This window comes from Peromyscus eremicus, chromosome 23 (assembly GCF_949786415.1).
Source record: "Peromyscus eremicus chromosome 23, PerEre_H2_v1, whole genome shotgun sequence".
NCBI lineage: Eukaryota > Metazoa > Chordata > Mammalia > Rodentia > Cricetidae > Peromyscus > Peromyscus eremicus.
In genome coordinates, this window is record NC_081438.1 from 10629660 (window position 1) to 10649847 (window position 20188).

General features: G+C 53.3%; 1 protein-coding gene across 1 annotated transcript; it reads right to left on the bottom strand.

Annotated features, from left to right (window-relative positions):
• Positions 1–6: 6 nt before the first annotated feature.
• On the bottom strand, positions 7–18586 carry Plbd2 (phospholipase B domain containing 2; the record flags this gene model as incomplete). Its single annotated transcript, XM_059249756.1, is given in 13 exon segments — positions 7–175; positions 632–735; positions 737–785; positions 1475–1497; positions 1499–1547; positions 1720–1815; positions 2031–2191; positions 4522–4619; positions 6041–6255; positions 6438–6538; positions 7841–7999; positions 12545–12638; positions 18291–18586. Coding segments are annotated over 13 exon segments (1614 nt in total), but the record flags the coding sequence as incomplete, so codon positions are not given.
• Between the last annotated feature and the right edge of the window lie 1602 nt (positions 18587–20188).

Genomic DNA, 20188 nt, shown 5'->3' on the forward strand with positions numbered 1-20188 from the left:
TGGGTGGCGAACCTTCACATCAATGCCACCATGGGCACGCTGGTGCAGGGCCTGAAATGGGTAGGAGCCATTGGCAGGGTTAAGGTCAGAGCGGGCAGAGATGGCGTTCTCCGCATTGGGCTTCGGGGTGCAGGCTTCACACAGTGACAGAGGGTCATGAAGAAAGTCATTGTACCTGGATGCAGATGGAAAGGATGCTAGTCACCCTCGAGAAAAGGCCAAGCTCCTCATGGCACAGGGTGGCCCTGACCCTTCCTGAACTTTCTAGGCTTCTCCTAACACCAGCCATGTCTCAGGCAGGGTCAGATGTGGACCACCCTCACCCCTCCAAGGGGTCACCCCAGCCTTGTCACTTGACTCTTCCTGGGGGAGGTTCTCCAGGCCCCTCCTCCAAGTAGGCCAGACACCCAGTCTATTCCTCAATAGCATCTGTGGGGCCTCAGGCTGCCCAACTACACTTCAGCTCCAGCCTGGGTCCAGGCATCTCCATCTCCCAGGAGAAAGGGATTCCCAAGGATAACAGGGAGCAAGGCCCGCCCCCTGCAGACCAAGACTTGTGGCAAGGTTCAGCGGCACTGTCACAGACACACAGGTGGCTCTCTGCACCAAGCTAGGAGTGTGCTGACCCCACCTCATGAGATGGACCATGGAGTCCAAGTCCTCCACCAAAGACTGGTCCCTCCGGAAGATCTGGGCTCGAGGATTCTTAGTGTAGGAAAACCAGTTTCCATACTGGGGCCACCAAGGCCTGCAGCCCACTAGCGTTGAATACCGTCTCAAAGAACCTGCTGGGACAAGGGTGGTCACCCACGAGTACTACAGCCACAACTGACTGTGGCTGCAGCCAGAATGTGTGTGTGTGGGGGGGGGGGGGGAAGAGAGTCACAGTGGAACTGTGATCAGGGCCACATCAGGTTGCAGCAAGGCCCTCTTGTACTGTAAGGGATAACCCTGGGTTCTGGGTCAAATCCCATCTGAGCATTCTCTGACCATGGAGCTGTGGGTGAGCCAGGGATCCCTGCCTCAGTTTCCACATCTGTGGAATGAGAACAGGCTGCTACAGTCAGGTATCATGGTCACAAGGACCCAATGGCAGGTCCTTACACCCTGAGAAAGCACAGGATGGAAGATAGCTCTGAAGAACCCAGCTAAGACTGAGTTTACTGGGACTCAGGCTGTCCCAGCCACACCTCAACTTTAGCCTGAGTACTTCATGGGCATCTCCATCTCTCAGGAGACAGGGTTGGGTCCAGCTGAATGCCTGGCAATACCCAGTCCCAAGGTGTGGCCGTCCCAAGTCACCCTGCAGCGGCTACCAGAACTGGAGGTCACACATGAGGTAGAGCTTTCCCGCAGGGGAGGGGCTGGGACAGCTCTCATTGTCCTGCATGTTTCAAATGTCAATAGGGAGGACTCTGCCTCAGGGAGGACAGACTGGGGGTGGGGAGAGTGTGGAAAAAGGAAGAGCACATACGGGATGTTGTAGCTAGCCCAGTAGGGTCGTCTTGTAGAGCTCTGCGGTCTTGTCGGCCACCACCACCATGCCCCTGAGACCCGGAGAGATGGACGAAGCAAGTGAGGAGACAGGCTCCGAGCGCACAGCCAGGGTGAGGGCTCTGGCGCCCTGAGCAGGAAACTGTGCGAGTCCTGAACCTCCCGCCCCCATCAGGGGCACCCCTCCCCCAGGCCGCCCTTCCTCCCTCTGTCCCAGGGACTCACGGGATCTGTTCTAGGATGGTAAGCACCCGGCTTCCAGCGCTGCGCTCCTTAGGGATGAATGCCTTGTAGTCCACAATCATCCATTGGTTATTATACCTGCCAGGCACAAGGAAGGAACTACATCAAACCTGGAACACTTTCAGGAGAGGAGAAAAGAAAATCCTTTCGTTCTTGAGCCTCAGTTTCCCCAAGTATAAAACAAGGAAGGAGCTCGAGCTGCTCCAGTGAGCATCTAAGAGAAAGGGCTGGGCAGAAGGCCCCGGAGCCCCAGTGGTCCCCAAGTAGAGCTGTGGGGCCAGGAATGCACGCACGTGCCACTGTTGAACCGCTTGAAGACCTCTGCCCAGGTGGCCCCATCTAAGGCCAGACGGTTGGCCACGATGTTCCGAATCCACTCCAGCACGCAGCCCTGGGGCTGCACATACTTCCACAGGGCGGGGTTCTTGTTGCCGATGGTGGTCTCCAGGGTGACCTGTGAGAGACAGAGGGGCTGCAGACTCCACATGGCAGCCCTGCCCTGTCTCGGAGGCTCAGAAGTCAGTGTTTATGCTTTCCTTACAACCCTAACCTGCTCTGGTGCATACCCCTCTTGGGTTCCTTGGAAAAGTACTTGGTTTGGGAGAGACTCAGGATCTTGTACCCAGCTCTGCCTTGGGGACCAGACTGAGGAGCCCAGAATGCCACTCCTAAGTGCCTCCCTTGTCAGAAGGTGAAGTCTCCCCTAAGAGGCAGCATTTCATCCCACCCCTTCACTCTGCTCCACAGGACAGCTGGTGGCGTGAGGCTATTCACCTGACTCCCCTGCAGCCAGAGACAACGGGAAGACCCTAGCCCACGTCGCTCTGTCTTGGAGTCACAAGCCATCTGCTGCTGCCTATGAAACCTCACTGCTCCCTGGGGCCCTCATGTGTCTACATAAACATGCCTTGTTCTCACTGGTTAAAACCAATGCAGAACTAGCTAGGTGTGGTGGCACATGCCTATAACCCAGTACTCAGGAGGCAGAGGCAGAGAGGCAGGAAGACTGTCAGAAGTTCAAGATGAGCCAGGGCTTCAGAGTGAGACCCCGTCTCAGACCAAACAACAGAACTCGGATCAACAGCCAAGCGGAGCCTGTGAAACTTGACTTCAAATGGCCACATGCTGGCAGCTGGTGGGTGGCCCTGCTGTAGGAGATCTCTGAGTCCCAGTCAGCTCTTGCCACCCTCCTCCTGGAAGACAGGTGTGCGAGACCCAGAGAAGCTAAGAGACAAGTCTACCAGCTGGTCGTGGCTGGCAACCAGCCCCCCAGCCTGAAGCCAGAGTTTAGTCCCCTGTGCCCCAAGGGTGCAGCCTGTATCTATCTCTACACAAGGAAGCTAAAAAGAGCCAAAAGCTGGCGGGACCCACATAGGACAGTGCTTTAGTGTTAGCGTTTTATTTATTTGGGGGGCATTCAGTGTCACACTGTAGCCCAGGCTGGCTTCAAACTCTTGGTTATTCTCCTGCCTCTGCCTCTCAAGTGCTAGGAGTTCAGGTGTGAGCATAGGCCAGTGTTTTAAAGAGGACATTGAAGCTGGGCACAGTGCTAAACACCTTTTTAACCCCAGTCCTAGGGAGGTGGAGGCAGGAGGATCAGGAGCTCAAGGAAACCTCAGCTACAGAGTGAGTTTGGGGCCAGCATGGGCTACATGAGACCCTGTCTCAGAAAACCAAACTAAAAAATAGAAAGAGAGGAAAAATAAAGACACCATCTAAGCTGGGCCTGGCACAGGCGTCTAACTGCAGTCTACTCGGAAGGCTGAGGAAGGAGGACTGCTGGCCTGGGCTATGTACTGAGTTCCAGGGCAGCCTGAGCCACAGAGTGATACACTGTCTTAAAAAAACTAAATCAATAAATAAATAGAGCAAAGAAACAAAAACATAAAAATAAAAAATAAAAGCTGGGTATAGTGGCTCACACCTTTAAACCCAGCACTTGTGAGGCAAAGGCAAGCAGATCTCTCTGAGTTCAAGACCAGCCTGGTCTACACAGCAAGTTCTAAACCAACCAGGGCTACATAGTAAGACTATGCCTAAATAAATGAATGAATGAATGAACGAACAAACAAACAAACAAACAAATAAATAAAGCAAGAGTCTATGAAGGTCACCAGTATCCTATACTGTAAAAGGGGTTGATGGCCTCCTCTCCTCTCCTGGCCCAGTGAGGAGGCCCAAGGTTCCATTGCACACGTGCAGACAGACAGACAGACACACAGATGTGCATGTGCACACATAGAGGGCCCTCTGGGAACAGGCGGGGGAAGCTTGTTGGCCTGAGGCTCCTGTTGCCTCTCCCCCCACCCCGTCCCCCCCCCCACATCCCCACAAGCCTCCGCCACACTAGGAAGCAGCAACAGCAGGAACATGAACATGAACCCCACCACGCCCTGCTAGCGCCCTCGCATCCGATGCACCCAGGCGCTTTCTGCAGCAAAGTCGTCTCCTGGCAGCATCAGTCTGTGATCTCAGGCGCCAGGAACAGATTTCTAAAGGGGCCTGGATGCCAGCCAGGGAACAGAGGAAGCAAGGCGCTGTAAACAGCAGCTCTTCAGAATGTGGCCAGGTTAGGGATGGGGAGGGGAAGGCAGCAGAGAGCAAGGTCACCGGCTGAAGGCGGTGTTCATGCTGAACTCAGAAAAACAAACCAAGGTCACTGCACTTGAGGGCTTTGCAAAGTCTCCAAGAGAGTGGCTCAGAGGTCCTGCACACCTCCTCCTTCACTGTATCCCCAGAGCCTGTATGCTGTATCCACAGGGAGCATGTGACTTGGCCACTCACCAGCCCACTGCCCAGGATGTAGAAGTCATCACCGGAGAAGATGGTGCCCGGGTAAGATGAAAAGACCAAGTTGTTGCCAGCAATCAAGGGGTGCTCCTCTGTGGGGGGGAGGGGATGAGCTGGTCAGGCAGGCCCTGTGGGGACCCCATACTCCATCCCACAAGACTGGAGTCTCGAGTGAGGAACAAGCAGTCCTCAGGGGGCCCACTCTCATCCCTTCAGCCGTTTGTTACAGCAAACGAGGCCCTTCACATAAAATACGTGGGTGGCACCTGTCTGGAATGCTAACACCAGGAGGCTGAGGCAGGAGAACTGCTCCAAGTTCAAAGCTACATGGGCTACACAGTGAGTTCCAGGCCAGCCAGAGCTACATGATGAGACTCTATTTCAAAAAGGAAGAGGCAGGGAAGGTAGAGGAGGAAGATAAGGAAGAGGATGAAGAGGAGAGAGAGGAAGAGGAGGAGGAAAGGGTAGAAGGAGCAGAAGGAAGGGGAAGAGCCCCACCGGCTGTCTCTACTGATTCCACAACAAACTTGCAATGTGATGACAGCAAGATGCTCTGCAACTGCTCCTCAGTGTAGCTGGAAACAGACTTTCCTTAACACTGGTGAATTAGTTGTAGAAGGAGTAAATAAATAAAGTCATTTAAAAATGCAGATGGATCTCACTTCATCGGGAGGATCTGCGAGTGGGGAGCTCAGGGTGGGGTTGGTGTCTACTCTGGACCCATGACATATGTGATTGTATACAGCCGAGACCAGATGAGGACAAAGCAATGAAACAATCAGAAGGGACCTTGGAACAGCTACAAGTAAACAACCCATCTGCAGGGACAACGTCCCGAGGGCCATGGATGTCACATGCAAGAGGGCCTCGCTATTTGGCACAATTTCCCCTGCACATATTGGTGGTACTGTTTTGAGGGACTTGCTCATGCCAGGTGAGCGATCTGCCATGGAGATATATCCCCAGCCCTTAAGCAGGTTTTAAAGAGTTAAAAATGTAAGAAACCGGGGCTGGAGAGATGGCTCAGAGGTTAAGAACACTGGCTGTTCTTCCAGAGGTCCTGAGTTCAATTCCCAGCACCCACATGGTGGCTCACAACCATCTGTAATGAGATCTGGCTCCCTCTTCTGACATGCAGGGACACATGCAGGAAGAACAATGTATATATAATAAATTAAAAAAAAAAGAAAAAGATTTGTTTCTTCTCAAGTGGTTTTTTGTTGTTGTTTGTTTTGTTTTTTTACCATGCTGGTCTCTTTAGGCTCCTCTTTTCCTTCTCTCCCCCTACCTCCCCCACCCCACCCACCCCCCCACCCCACCCCCCCACCCACCCCACCCCCCCCACCCACCCACCCCCCCACCCCACCCCCCCCCACCACCACCACCACCCGGCCAAATAAATAAATCTTAAAAAAAAAAAAAAAAAAGAACTTCTGGCTCCAATCCAGAGCTCCGCCCAAGGCCCCACCTCTGTGCACCACCCTCCTGCAAGGCTGCTGCTCGCTCTTCTCACCTCTCGGTCCCTCCCGGAACTGCAGGCGGTACTTCTTGATGATGCGAAGCATGTTCTGGTAGGAGTTCCATGTGTTGTGTGCCACCAGGAGGTCACGCCCACCCGGCAGCAGCTTGATGAGAGCGGAGCAGGAACCGGAGCCCAGGGAAGCCTTGGTTTTGGTCTTATTCAGGGCTGGCTCTAGGTCTTCCAGGTCTCCGGCGATCTGCAGCAGGCTGAGGAGCCAGGATGGGAGGGTCAGCGGCTACTCTGCACCCTTGTCACAGCTGAGGCCCCAGGGGTCAGTAGACCCACTGTGTTCTGGGAGCAGGAAATGACAGAGCTGGCCTAGAACCGGGATGACTATGAGGTTCATGACTCCTTACCCACCCTGCGCAGGCTGGGGCTGGGCACTTACAGGAACCCCAAGGGTTTGATGGTGAACCTCCCAGTTGGGAAGGTCAAATGGCCTTCGTAGCTGTCCTCCAGGCCTTTCAGCTGCAGGAGGGTCAGCCGCACCTAGGGGAGGGGCAGAGGGAGGATGAGCCCCTCCCCCACCCAGTTCACCCCTTCTATACCATTGCAGGGGCTCTGACCTGGTCCAGGGGTGCTCAACAGGCTCCAGCCAGCCCTGACCCCTTTCCTGCTTTCAGTAACTCAACTAACTGTATGACACATCCTCATGCTGACCCCAAGTCCCCCTCACTTAAGAACCCAGGTCAAAAGCCACCTCCTCAACAAAGCCTTCCAGTTTGGCCAGACCCCCTTCCAAATACCCCCCTCGTCTTAGATGCTGGCTGTGTGGCTGACCCTGGCACCTGCCCTGAGGTTGCCTTCTCCCCACGGCCAGTTCTGCCTCAGCACCTGTAACTAGAGGCATCATCGTGCCTCTCACTGGATCTTGGCTGGTGCTGGGCAAGTTAAGTCCAGGCAAGATAGATGGGCGGACTGGGTAGGAATGGATGGACAGGAGGGGATGGGTAGACAGGTGGACAGACAGAAGGATGGATGGGTTGATGTGTGCATATGGGTATCTAAGCAGATGCATTGCTGGGTGAAGGAATACCTTAGTAAGCAGATGCATGCATGGGTGGATGGACGGGACAAAAGGGGGTACATGGGTGATATGGAGGGTAGATGGGTTGATGTGTGTTGGCGAGTAAGCAGACATATGGAAGCATGGTGGGATGAGTGGGTATGTGGAGGGAGACAGCCTGATGCAGAGGGGCAGTAGATGAGTTGGCAGGGAGAACTATGTATAGGAGGATAATGGTGTCAGCACTGGAGGACGTAGGGTCATCTACAGAGGCCACTTACTGCCTGTGCTGTGCAGCTAAACCCTCAGGTCTCTAGAGAATTCACAGGTTCAATGGCCTTTGCACTGACGACCTAGCCAGCAGCCCAAGGCCAAGGAGCCAGCCACCCAGGCCTAGCCCTTAGCATCCAGTCAGTAAAGCTCAGCCCAGGCAGGGAATGCAAAGGCTGGCATTTTTCTCCTCCCTCCCTTTCTGAAATGGTGTTCGCCTTACCCAGCCTTCCGACACCTCCCTGACAGTGAGAGCCACATGCCCCCACTTAGCTACATCTAGGTTCTTTGACAGCAGGAAGGCAGAAAGGGCTGGGCATCCGGGCCAGAATGGGCAGCTGGAGGTGCATCAAGTGGACAGATGGAAGGACGGCAGCTTGGGGAGGAAGGCTGCAGATGCTGACCGATACTAGAACGGACTGGACATCTGGCTCACTCAGGGCCAGCCAGGGACTGCATAGGACACGGGCACACCCAAAGAGCCACCTCCCCTCGAGCAGGGCAGCCTGGCCCACCTGGTGCCAGTATGGAGAGTCCTGGTTAAGCTCCATCTCCCTCTGCATCCACTCCAGGTTGGCCTCCAGGAAGCTCTTGAGCTTCTCACAGTAGCTGACTTCATACTCAAAGGGGCCACAGTAATTGACCATCGTGTTCATCCAATGCATGTAGATGAGCTGTGGGAGGAGGCAGGGCAGCCGCTGTTCTCTTCGTACAGGACCCTAGGACTCGCCCCGCCAAAGTGCAGAGGCAGCCCCTCGCCTATGTGGCTCTCAGCCCCCTTCAAGGCCCAAACCCTCAGGTCGCCCTCTTCAGGGGCCTGTAATATGGAAGGTCCAGGCTAGACTGCACCTTCTCTGTTGCTGGGACCGGGTGCAGCATTGTGCTCCACCATCAAACACAGGGGTCTTGGGTCATTTCTGTCAAGTTTGTAGCACTGGAAATTAGACACAGGGCCTCGTGCAGACCAAGCAAATGCTCTGCAAGGCCACTGGACCACAGCTTAGTCCTCAGGTCTGGCTTTGTTGTTTTGTTTGGGTTGTTTGGCAGTGGGGGTCTTAAGTAGATGAGGCTGGCCTTGAACACCTGATCTTCCTGCCTCCATCTGCCAAGTACTGGGATTACAAGTGTGCATTATCAAGCCTGGCTATACAATGCTGGGGATGGACTCTGGAGCCTGTGCCTGCTAGGCAAGCTATCTACCAATGCCACCACATTTCCAGCTATTGTTTGGATTTTTTTTTTTTTTAAGATTTATTTATTTATGTATACAGTGTTCTATCTGCATGTATGCCTGCACACCAGAAGAGGGCACCAGATCACATTATAGATGGTTGTGAGCCACCATGTGGTTGCTGGGAATTGAACTCAGGACCTCTGGAAGAACAGGCAGTGCTCTTAACCTCTGAGCCATCTCTCCAGCCCCTTGTTTGGATTTTTAGACAGGTTCACACTCCTCGGCCTCTGGCCTGCTAAGATTACTCCAGGCACTGTGAGCATATACCACCACTCTTGGCTGGACAAATGTGTGTCTGGGCATGTTCCAAGCATGGAGGACAGAGGGAACAAGACAAACCCCCTGCTGACTCACTGGGCCAGAAAAAGTGCGCCAGGCTGTCGGCACTGTAGAGGTGCAGTATGGATAAGCTTGGGCTTGCCTTCTGGGGAGGAGACTGCAGCCAGCCTACCCTGTCCCCAGCTGATGGACATTAACTCCTGGACATGTGAATGAGGTTATCCCAGACCACTCAGATACCCCAGTTCCCCACCAGCTGACTACAACAGCACCAGTAAGCCTACCAAGGTCAGCCTGATCCAACCTAGAATAACCAGGGCACAGAGCCGATGCTCCCCAGGAGGAGGCCTGCTGGCCTATGGCTCATGCTAGTGAGCAGCCTCACACAGATGGGCATGCTGCGGCCTCCAGTGCTCTGAGCTAGGCATGTGATCGCTGTCCGCACACAGTGCTCCACTGGGTGGCATTGCTGGGAGGAGAGCGTGAGGTTTCTGAGCTTGTCCTAGGACTCTGGGACCCTGCTCTCTTCCTCCTCCATTTTTGCCTTCTGGCTCATGAAGGGAACGTCTTGCTCTGCTATGGATATGTCCCTGCCACTGCTGTCCAGACCTACCAGAGGCCCAAAGCAATGATCCACCTGGCTTTGGGCAGGAACCATCCAGAACTATGAATGAACCAAACAAAACAAACCCTTGCCTTTATGAGCTCACTGTCTTGGGTATTTCATTACAGTGAAGTGAAACCAACACATCCACTTTACAGCTGGGGAAACTGAGGCACAGGTGGGCAAATTCCCGTGTCCCCAAACACTGAGACATTGAATCATGGGACCAACACTGGGGTCCATGTCAAGATGGGCTTTTGCCAGTCCCAAAGCCCCACACTCTTGGCAACTGCTGAAGGTAACTTCCAGCCACACCCCACCCCACTAGGAAGCATCTTCATCACAAGGGCCGCCAGCACAGTGACACACCAAATCCTGCTCACCCCCAGGCCCTACCAATGCCCCCTGTCCCCTTGTGCTTTCCAGAGCCTCCAGAGCACTGCCCATTGCCAGCCCTACCTGAGGGTCAGGCTGGGCTCAGCTGGGGACTAGACAATCTCCTACAGGAGAGACAGAGTAAACTGTCAGGAGTGGAGACCTGGGCCAGACAGAGCTGGGTTCGAATGCTGCTCCTCAGCTTGAATGGCTGTTTAACCTTGAGGAAGCCCCTTCACCTCTTGGGACCAAAGTCTTATAACCTCTCCCCAGTGGAGGCAGCCAGGCCACCCTCAGGAGCTGAGACCAGTGAGACGACACAGGCAAAGTCCCAGGCACATCCCTCAGGATCCTGCCACAAGAGCCCTGTGGCCCTGTCTCAGTGTCCCCAGCAGGCTGTGTGTCCCTTGGGAGAAGGAATTGCATCTCATGCTTTTCTAGAGGCAAAAGCTTCCAAGAGGCCTGGATGGTGGTTAAGCTTATAAAGACTACCACAGAGGCTGCTTCCATGATCCCCCGCGCCCCCACAGCACAGCTCACATTCTCCACAGTCCCTCACTGTCACTGCTCCATCGAGCTCCACCAAGACAGGGCCTCCAGCCTTTGGACACCTTTTGCATGTCCCTGAGTCACCAATAGGATCCATACTCAAATAGTGGTCACTGGACCCTGAGTGGACTCTACTCTGTAAATTGATGCCCAGTAATTTCTCAAAGTGGGTGTCCACTTACTACCCACCCAGTGTGGGCAAAGCTGTTACCCATAGCCACGCTGACTTCTGCGGGGTGACGCCCCTGATAGTGACTGCCATCTCTACAGTTCCACACCAGGTAAGCAAGAGACTATGCTGTTTGGAGACTTGACACATGCAGGACAGCTAGTTAACCAAAGTAGGAGCCAAGTGAGGTGATGTGTATCAGTGCTCAGGAGCTAAAACAGGAGTGTCACAAGTTCAAGGCCAGCCTGGACTACAGAGAGAACTCAAGGTTAGACTAGGCAAGCTTGTGAGACTGTCTCTTACTGAAAAATGCAAAAAAGCCTGAGAGTGGAGATCAGCGGGAGAGTGCTTTCTCAACATGCATGAGCTCCTGGGTTTCCTGGGTTTAAAAACTCCAGTGTCAGGAAGGGGAAAAGGCACATCCCTGCAATCCCAGCACTCAGGAGGCTGAGGCAAGAGGATTTCACATTAGAAGTCAGCCTAGACCACACAGTAAGACCCTGTCTCTAAACACCTTGAAAGGAGGCTGAACAGATGGCTCCACGGTGCTTGCTTCTCTTGAAGAGGGCCAGAGTTCGGTTCCCTACACCACTGTAACTCCAGCTCCAGATCTGACACTCTTCAGCCTCTTTGAACATCCACGTACATGTGGCATGCTCTTACACACACACTACACACACACATACATACCAATATAAATAAAAATAAATCTTTAGCCAGGCGGTGGTGGTCCATGCCTTTAATCCCAGCACTCAGGAGGCAGAGGCAGGCGGATCTCTGTGAGTTCGAGGCCAGCCTGGTCTACAGAGTGAGTTCCAGGACAGCCAGGACTGTTACAACAGAAAAAGCCTGTTGCCAAAAACCAATAAATAAATAAATAAATAACTCTTTCAAAAATACCAAGGGGCAGAAGACATGAAGGCAGAATGGGGAACCACGGACCATTAGGGTGAGAAAGGGGCCGCTGGGAGGTGTGAAGAACAGAGAAAGCAGCTGGGGGACACGGGTGAAGTACAGAACATGTATGTATAAACTGTCATATTGGGCCATGGAGATGACTCAGCAGGTACAGGAGCTTGCCACCAAGCCTGATGAGCTGAATTCAGTCCCTAGAATTCACATCATCTTTTTAGAATACACGAACACAAAAGAAAAGGAAAACATTATGCCGAGTGGCAGTTACAAGAAGGCTTGCACTTCCCAGCATGCATCCTGAGCTCTGGGCTCCATCCCAGCACTGTACAGACCGAGTGGTGACACACTACTGTGACCCCAGCACTAGAGATGGGAGGCAGGAGAACCACGAGTTCAGGGACATCCTTGGCTACACCCTGAGTCTGCAACCAGTCAGGGCTACAGAGCCTCTATCTCAACGGAAACAAAAGGCAGGAGGCGGCGGCGGCGGCGGCGGCGGCGGCGGCGGCGGCGGCACCGCCACTGTATGACCGCACTTCTGTGGGATGTTTAGAATAACAAAATACAAACCACACCGTTGGCCTTGGTGGTGCCCAGGGCTGGGTGGAGTGTTAGCTGGATGGGTTCCTTCTGGGTGATGAAGACACTCTAGACTTGGTAGTGGTCCGACTGCACAACCTTAGAGGTGTACCCCAAACCACTAGATTGTACTGTTTTCCCTTTCCCCCCTTTTTCGGGGGTGTGTGGTCAAGACTGTTCCTGAACTCCTGACCCTTGTCCCTCTATCCCCCAATTGCTGGGACAACAGGCATGAATAATAACCTAGGAATTTTTGTTTCTTTGTCTCTAGCTCAGACTACCCTCAAACTCAGCAATCCTCCTGCCTCAGCCTCCCAACTCATGCAGTAACAAGCATGTTCCACCATGTCCAGCTTCAGGTGCTGTTTTGAAGAACAGACTCTTTTTCTCCCCACCTACATGGGGGACAGGAGGTGGGACCCATTCACACAACACACACACAACCCCACTGAAAGCCCTGAGGATGTCCTGGTTTGGCTAGGGGCAGGAACCCAGGCTCCCCACATTGGTCTTACCTCCTCAGACACAGAGGCCTCCACCACACCAGCTGCATAGGCCTGAAGGCTGTCATTGTAGCTTCCATTTGTGCCCAGGTCCAGATAGGCCCACCTGGAGGGGAGAGGGAAGACATTCAGTCAATATCGGGGACCTACAAAACAAGCCACCACAGCAGACCCGTGGCTGCAGGCACCCTGTGGTTTGGGAGAGGGAGGACATTCAGTCAATATCGGGGACCTGCGAAGCAAGCCTCCACAAGCAGACCCGTGGCTGCAGGCACTTGGGGTTTGACTTTCCATCCCTTACACCACAGACGGAATCCAGGGCCTCGTGTGCCCGGTATGCGCTCCAGCCCTGTTTTTATTTCTTCAGACAGGGTCTCACTATGGAGCCCAGGCTGGCCTGGAACTCTAACCCTCCTGCCTCGGCTTCCTCCATGCTGAGATCCCAGGTGTGTGATACCATGCCTGTCCAGCCTCTGGTTAGACCATGAAAACAGCCCAGTGAGCAACAGCTGCCCACACAGATGTCAGCCTGCCGGTCTGTACCTGCACACCCACTGGGCCAGATCCCTAAGACAGGAAGTGCATTCCAACCAGAGACTAAACCTGCCCCCTCTCCCCACCTATGCCAACTCATGTCCCCAGTCATGCTGGCTGGCACTTTCTAAGCTGGCAATATCTGGCAACCATGTCCGATTTGTTTGCTGTTAAGAAGATCAAGAGGCCGGGCTGTGGTGGCGCACGCCTTTAATCCCAGCATTCGGGAGGCAGAGCCAGGCGGATCTCTGTGAGTTTGAGGCCAGCCTGGTCTACAGAGTTTCAGGAAAGGCGCAAAGCTACAGACCCCCACTGCCCTTCTGTGCCTCTCGTGCTGTTGTGGAAGGACATCGCAGCCAGCCCACAGGTCCCAGGAGCAGACAACACCCAGAGCAGAGCAGGTCCACAGACAGCGACCCTAGTGGCTCAGCTCCACGAGGGCCAGCAGCTGTTGGGGCCGTTTGTTATGGGGCACTGCTGCCCAGTGCTAACTGATACACTTGCAGGGTCAGTGGTCACCAAGGGCAGAGCAGGACTCTGTCAAGTCAGGCTACCATCATTATTATTTATTTTTGAGATGAAGTCTCTCACAGAGACCTGGATTTCCCCCAAAGCTCCACCTCCCCAGCATGGGAGTGCTATAAATTATCACTTCAATCCTTGTTCTCATTTTCTTAATAGAATTGCCTTTAAAATAGTTCTCCAGAGGCTGGAGAGATAGCTCAGCAATTATGAGCTCTTGCAGACGACCCAAGATTAGTTCCCAATACCAACATTAGGCAGCTCACAAGAGCCTGGTAGTCCAGTTCCAGGAGATCCAAGCCCTTCCTCAGGCCTCTGCAGGCACCTGGTATGTAAACTCACACAGGCATACACACACAGATAAATAATTTTTTTTCTTAAGTAACTTCATTGGGTAGGGGTGGGGGTGCCGCTAGGTTGGCAGAATGCTCACCCAGCAGGCACCAAGCCCTGGGTTCTGTCCCCAACCCTTCATAAACTAGGCATCTGGTCATATGACTATATTCTTGGCATTCAGGAGGTGGAGGCAGGAGGACAACAAGTTCAAAGTCATTTAGAACAGCCTAAGCTACATGAGAGCATGGAGAGCCACGTAAAAAGCTGGACTTGGAGACCCACATAAAAAGCTGGTGGCCCATATTTGTGATTCCAGCATTGAGGAGGGGGAGGACACAGACAAATCTTTGGGGCTCCTTGGCCAGCCAGCTTCACCTAATCAACGAGTCCCTATCTAGTAAGAGTCCCTATCTAGTAAGAAATCCTGCCTCAAAAAAATACAGTAGCCAGCACCTGAGGAACAACACCCAAGGTAGACCTCTGGCCTACACTCACACACACACACACACACACACACACACACACACACACACACAGAACAAAACACAGAGAGAACAAAACACACACTGCACATACACACACAAAACAAAACACACACACACACACTACACATACAACACACACCACCAACAACAAAGGAAGCCCAGGATGGAGCTAGAGAGGCAGCTCACCAGTGAAGGCACTTGATGCTCTTGCAGAGGACCAGGGTTTGGTTCCCAGCATCCCCACTGTGGCTCACAACTGTCTGTAACCCCAGGTCCAGGGGATCCGAAGCCTTCTCCTGGCTCCTCAGGTACTGCATACACATGGCACACAGATGTGCAGGCAAACACTCAAACAGCAGCAGCCCAGGGGAGACATGAGAACACACCACAACCCAACAGGGTGATCCTTCTAAAGTGCCAGAATGCTCACTACGAAATAACCAAATTCCATTGGTTATATATATGGTGTACATCTGAGGCAGGAGGGTCAGAAATTTGAGGCCAGCCTGGACTACACAGTCAGACTTTCTCACACATACACACCCTACTCTTATAACAACAGCAACAACAAAATGATTTAGGAAACTGGAGGGATGGCTCAGCAGTTACGAGCACTTGCTGCCCTTGCAGAGGACCTGGGCTCTGTAACCAGCAACCACATGGTGGCTCACAACTACCTATAACTCCAGCTCCATGGGATCTGACACCCATGTTCTGGCTTCTGCAGATACCTGCACACATGTGAACACACACACACACACACACACACACACACACACACACACTTCTAAAAATTATTCATGGAATTTTTAAAGACAGGATCTTCCTATGTAGCCCACACTAGCCTCATAACAAGAACCTATTTCAAATTTTTAAAAATAAAAAGGGCCGGGCTGGAGAGATGGCTCAGAGGTTAAGAGCACTGCTTGCTCTTCCAAAGGTCCTGAGTTCAATTCCCAGCAACCACATGGTGGCTCACAACCATCTGTAATGAGATCTGGTGCCCTCTTCTGGCCTGCAGAGATACATGCAGACAGAACACTGTTCGGTTCCATCATAGAGTGCTTGCCCAGCATGCATGAACTCCTAGGTTCAATGAAAAAGAGGAGGAAGAGGAAGCCGTACCATGTTTTAAAAAGCTAGGCCATTGCTGAGGTGGGTAGAGGTCTTAAATGTCTCCTAAAGTCACTCTCTCCTGTCACCAATCCTTTGGCAGTACACAGGACCCTTGGTTGCCTCCCCACACAGCAGGGGTCTCTCTAGCCACTCTTCAATGGCTCAGCCATATGACCCACTCCCCAGAAGCAGTAGAGTCAAGATGCTTCCTGCTTTCCTAACTTGCCCTCCCTCCCTCCATTTTCCACCTCGTGGTGACTGGCTCCAACCAGCACTGTAGACAGCCTTCTGGTTGGTGGGATCCAATTGAGAAGCAAGAAGGGAGTCAGAGGCCTACCTTCCCCAGGGTGGAGGCCACAGCTAGGCTGGCACAGGCTCTACAGTGGAATATCTCCATCCACAATACACCAAATCCTAACAGTCTCAGGGCTGTGTTGGGTGTTGGTTCAAAGTCATACTCATGGGCCCTCAAGATGGCTCAGTAGGTAAAGGTGCTTGCCACCAAGCCTAAGGACCTGAGTTCGATCCCCAGGGCCTATGAATTGCCCACACATATCATAGTACATGTGCCCCTCACCTCCTGCCTCATAAATAAATAAATGAAATAAAACAATTAAGAGTCAGACCCAGAACAGCAGAATGGAAGGAGAAGGGGGAAAAGAATTTACCCTCAACAATCCCAGAATTGGCAATGGAGAAACCTCCAGAAAGGTGGACTCTAGTTCTAGGAGAATCTAGCTCCTGACCTCTGCCCTCCAAAAAAATGAGACGGGGGTTTGGGGATTTAGCTCAGTGATAGAGCACTTGCCTAGCAAGCACAAGGGCCTGGGTTCGGTCCTCAGCTCTGGGGGGTGGAGAGTGGGGTGAGACAGTCACCCCCCAGGTTGGAGCTCCCACTGACAGGGGGACCAGGGCAAGCCAGAGGTCTTCCATTTGACCCAAGTCCTCACAAGTCCTCAAGAAACTCAAGGGTCTGTTTCCCTGCCTGTAAATCAGCGTCTCCCACTATGAACTCCCTGTACTGTTGGAGTCTCAGAGTGAAGGGGCATATGGCATAGGAGAGGAGGTAGAGGGCAGAAAAGATGCATGAGAGGCCTCAGTTTCCCCAGTCATAAAATGGCTGAAGAACCCTTAGTCATTTCAACCAACGGTGGTGTTTTTTTTTTGGTTTTTTGTTTGTTTGTTTGTTTGTTTGTTTGTTTTTTTGAGACAGGGTTTCTCTGTGTTGTTTTGGTGCCTATCCTGGATCTCGCTCTGTAGACCAGGTTGGCCTTGAACTCACGGAGATCCACCTGGCTCTGCCTCCTGAGTACTGGGATTAAAGGCGTGCGCCACCACCGCCCGGCTACAGCGGTGCTTTCTAAGTCCCAGTGAGACTGTGGGACCCCTTCAGCCCCATTTTAGGCAAGAAAACAGGCTCAGAGAAGGGGAGCCACTTGCCCTGGGTCACACAGCAGTAGATCTGAGGCTGGAAGAAATGTGCAACACAATCAAGGAAGACCCTTCCCCACTATCATGAGCCCCATAACTGGAAATATTCCTAGCCCACTTAGATGTCCTCCTGAGTCCAAAACCTCCTCCCCATGCACACCTCACTCCTGTGCCTTCACATCCAAGCAGGGGTTCTTCACTCCCTCTTGGCTCTGCTAAGACCAGAACAAAAATGCATGAGTCAGCAGAGGCCATGCTGTCAGATCAAGTCACATGGGGTACCCCTGATGCCAGCCAGAGCTGTGGTTCCCTTCAGATAGTCAGCAGCCTTCTCTCCCTGGAAGCCTTCCTAGATTGGCCACACCTAGCTGTCACCTCTGCAGCAACCATCCAAGGACCACCAACACTGGAGGTGTCTTTAGCATCTATCTGTGTCCCCCAAACCGTGGAAGCCCATGCTGCAGGAAGGAGGCTTTGTCCTCTGAGCATGAGTATATCCAGGCCTGGTGGGGGGCCATGCAGGTTCGGGAGGCTCCCCCAGCATTGCCTGAATCTGGGTTTCCAGGCAGATTGCTGGCTCTGACTTCCTGTGGGGCTTGTCTGCATGTGTGTGTCTCTTTCCTCTACCCGGATCTTGTTTGGCACTGGGTCCTTGAGACCACACACCAGGATAAGAATGACTGAGCACAAGGCGTCATTCCTGGTGCAGACCCCGCCCCGCCCCAACAAGAACCCACCTTTAAGTTCTGGGTTCACAGTGGTGATGGGGGGACCCAGACTAGCAGGGGAGTTAGTGAAAGACAAGAGATCGGAGGGCCAACCTGTGTCCCAAGAGTGACCCTGATCGTACTGATGAGCACTTAGCTCTGCAGCATCGGGCCATGAACTTGTCCCTGGATGGGCAGAAGCAGCAACAAGGATACTGTCTACGCTTGTGAACTTAGGGACCCTACGATCCCTCTGGTTTGGAGCTAGGCTCACTCCTGGCACCCTGTCTCTGGAGGAGGACAAAGGCCTGGCCTCCAGGACAGCTGTCACTACCCCTCAGGCTGGAGAGCCTGGTGTGGTGGTGGTGGCGGCAGGCGCATGCCTCAGCCGGGTCTGTGTGAGTTCCAGGCCAGCCTGGTCCACACAGCGAGTTCTAGGCCAGCCTGCCCATGTGGACAGAGGGCGGGCGGGATGGCTGGTCACAGCGGTCCCCCAGACCTCGGGGAGAACTCCTGTGGTTAGGGACAGGAGTTCATGTGTCACCCACTAACTCTGGGCCCGGACTCGGCGGTGGACTCCCTAGGTCGGCAGCCCGGAGTCCTGTCATCCGCCAGGCCCACCCTTACCCGGTATCGCGGATGGCATTGGTGAGGTTGGCCCAGGCTACCGCGTCGGGATGGAGGCCGTCCACCAGGCGCAGCTGACCGGACGCGGCGTCCAGCAGCAGCGAGCGGACTCGGGAGACGGGCGGGTCGAGGTTTGGGCGCCGCCCGCCGGGCCCTGGTGTGGGGAGGGCGCCCGCCGGGCCGCTCAGCAACAGCCCGGCCAGCGAGGCCAGCGAGGCCAGCGAGGTGAGCGCCAGCGCCCGCCTCAGCGCCCGGGCCGCCGGGCCGCCGGGGCTCGGGTCCACGGGGGCAGCCATCGCGTGCCTCCGCCGGACCACGTGACTGTCACTCCGGAGGCGGGGCTAGGGCGGGGCCTGCGCGCGGGCTTCCGGAGTGGGCGGGGAATCTGTGGGCCGGAAAGGGCGGGGCCCACTTTAAAGGTTCCCCGCTGGCTGCGGAAAGCCAGCTTGGCCTCCTTCCCTGGGATTGGCTTATTCTTTTTTGTTGTTGTTGTTGTTCGTTTTGTTTTGTTTTGTTTTGTTTTGTTTTGTTTTGTTTTGTTTTGTTTTGTTTTGTTTTGTTTTGTTTTGTTTTGTTTTGTTTTGTTTTGTTTTGTTTTATGTTTTGTTTTACGAGACAGGGTGTCTCTGTGTGGCCCTGGCTGTCCTGGATCTCATTCTCTAGGTCAGGCTGGCCTCGAACTCACAGAGATCCTCCTGTCTCTGCCTCCGGTGTGCACCACCAGAGCCCGGAGCTTATCCTTTTTCTTTGAATTATTCTTCTTCCTCTTTCTCTTCTTCTTTTAATTTTCACTATATTTAGATTTATTTGTTTTATTTTGTGCATATGAGTGTTTGGCCTGCTTGTCTGTATGTGCAGAATGTGAGTGCCCAGTGCCCTCGAATGTCAGAAGTCACTGGATCCCTTGGACCTGGAATTATGATTGTTGTGAGCCACTATGTGGGCTCTGGGAATCCAGGTCCTCTGTAAGAGAAACAAGTGCACTTAACCACTGAGCCGTCTCTCCAGCCTATATTTCATTTCTTTTTAAGGATTTGTGTGTGTGCGGGGATGTTATGGTGGGGAGGCGGGGGACACAGATGGACACGTGGATGCAGGTGCCCATGGAAGCCAGAAAAGAGTGTTATATTCCCTGGGGCCTCAGTTGTGAGCTGCCTGATGTGGATGCTGGGACCCAACTCAGGTCCTCTGCAAGAGCATCAACTGCTCTGAACTTCCAAGCCATCTCCCAGCCCCAAAGTTCTTTTGTTGTCTGCCTATGAATGAAATAGTCTCAAGTGTTACCAGGCTAGCCTGAGCTACAGAGTTAATTCCAGACTACCCTGGGACACACTGTCTCAAAATACCTCTACCAGCACTCTCAAAGAGTTCAAGACCTGCCTGGTATAGAAAATGAGATTCTGTCTCAAAATAACACAAAAGAGGGTAGCAACTGGCAGTTCAGTTCCATTCAGACCCTCAGCTGTCAGCAAGCACCAGACCCCAGGAGCCAAGGGTTCCAGCACAGAAGCTGTCACCACTTCAGATGACCTTTACAAGACACTGACGATCTATGCTTCTGGACAACTGGTGGGTTCACCTGAACGAAGTGACTCACACCTTTAATTCTAGCACTCAGGAGGGCTGAGGCAGGAGGATTACCAAGAGTCCCAGACCAGCCTGGACTACAGTGTGAGACCTTGTCCCCCTACCAAAAAGGAACCCAATATGTCCCTCTATCCCCACTCTGATGCATAACTTTCTAGAATGTTTCGCAGGATGAGAAAGGTGCTTCCTGAAGAACACACTTATAAACCCTGAACTCACCTGGTTGAAGCAGGAGGATCACCATGATCACCAGTTTGAGACCTATCTGGGCTGCAGAGAGAGACCCCATTTTTTTTTTAATATGTATGAGT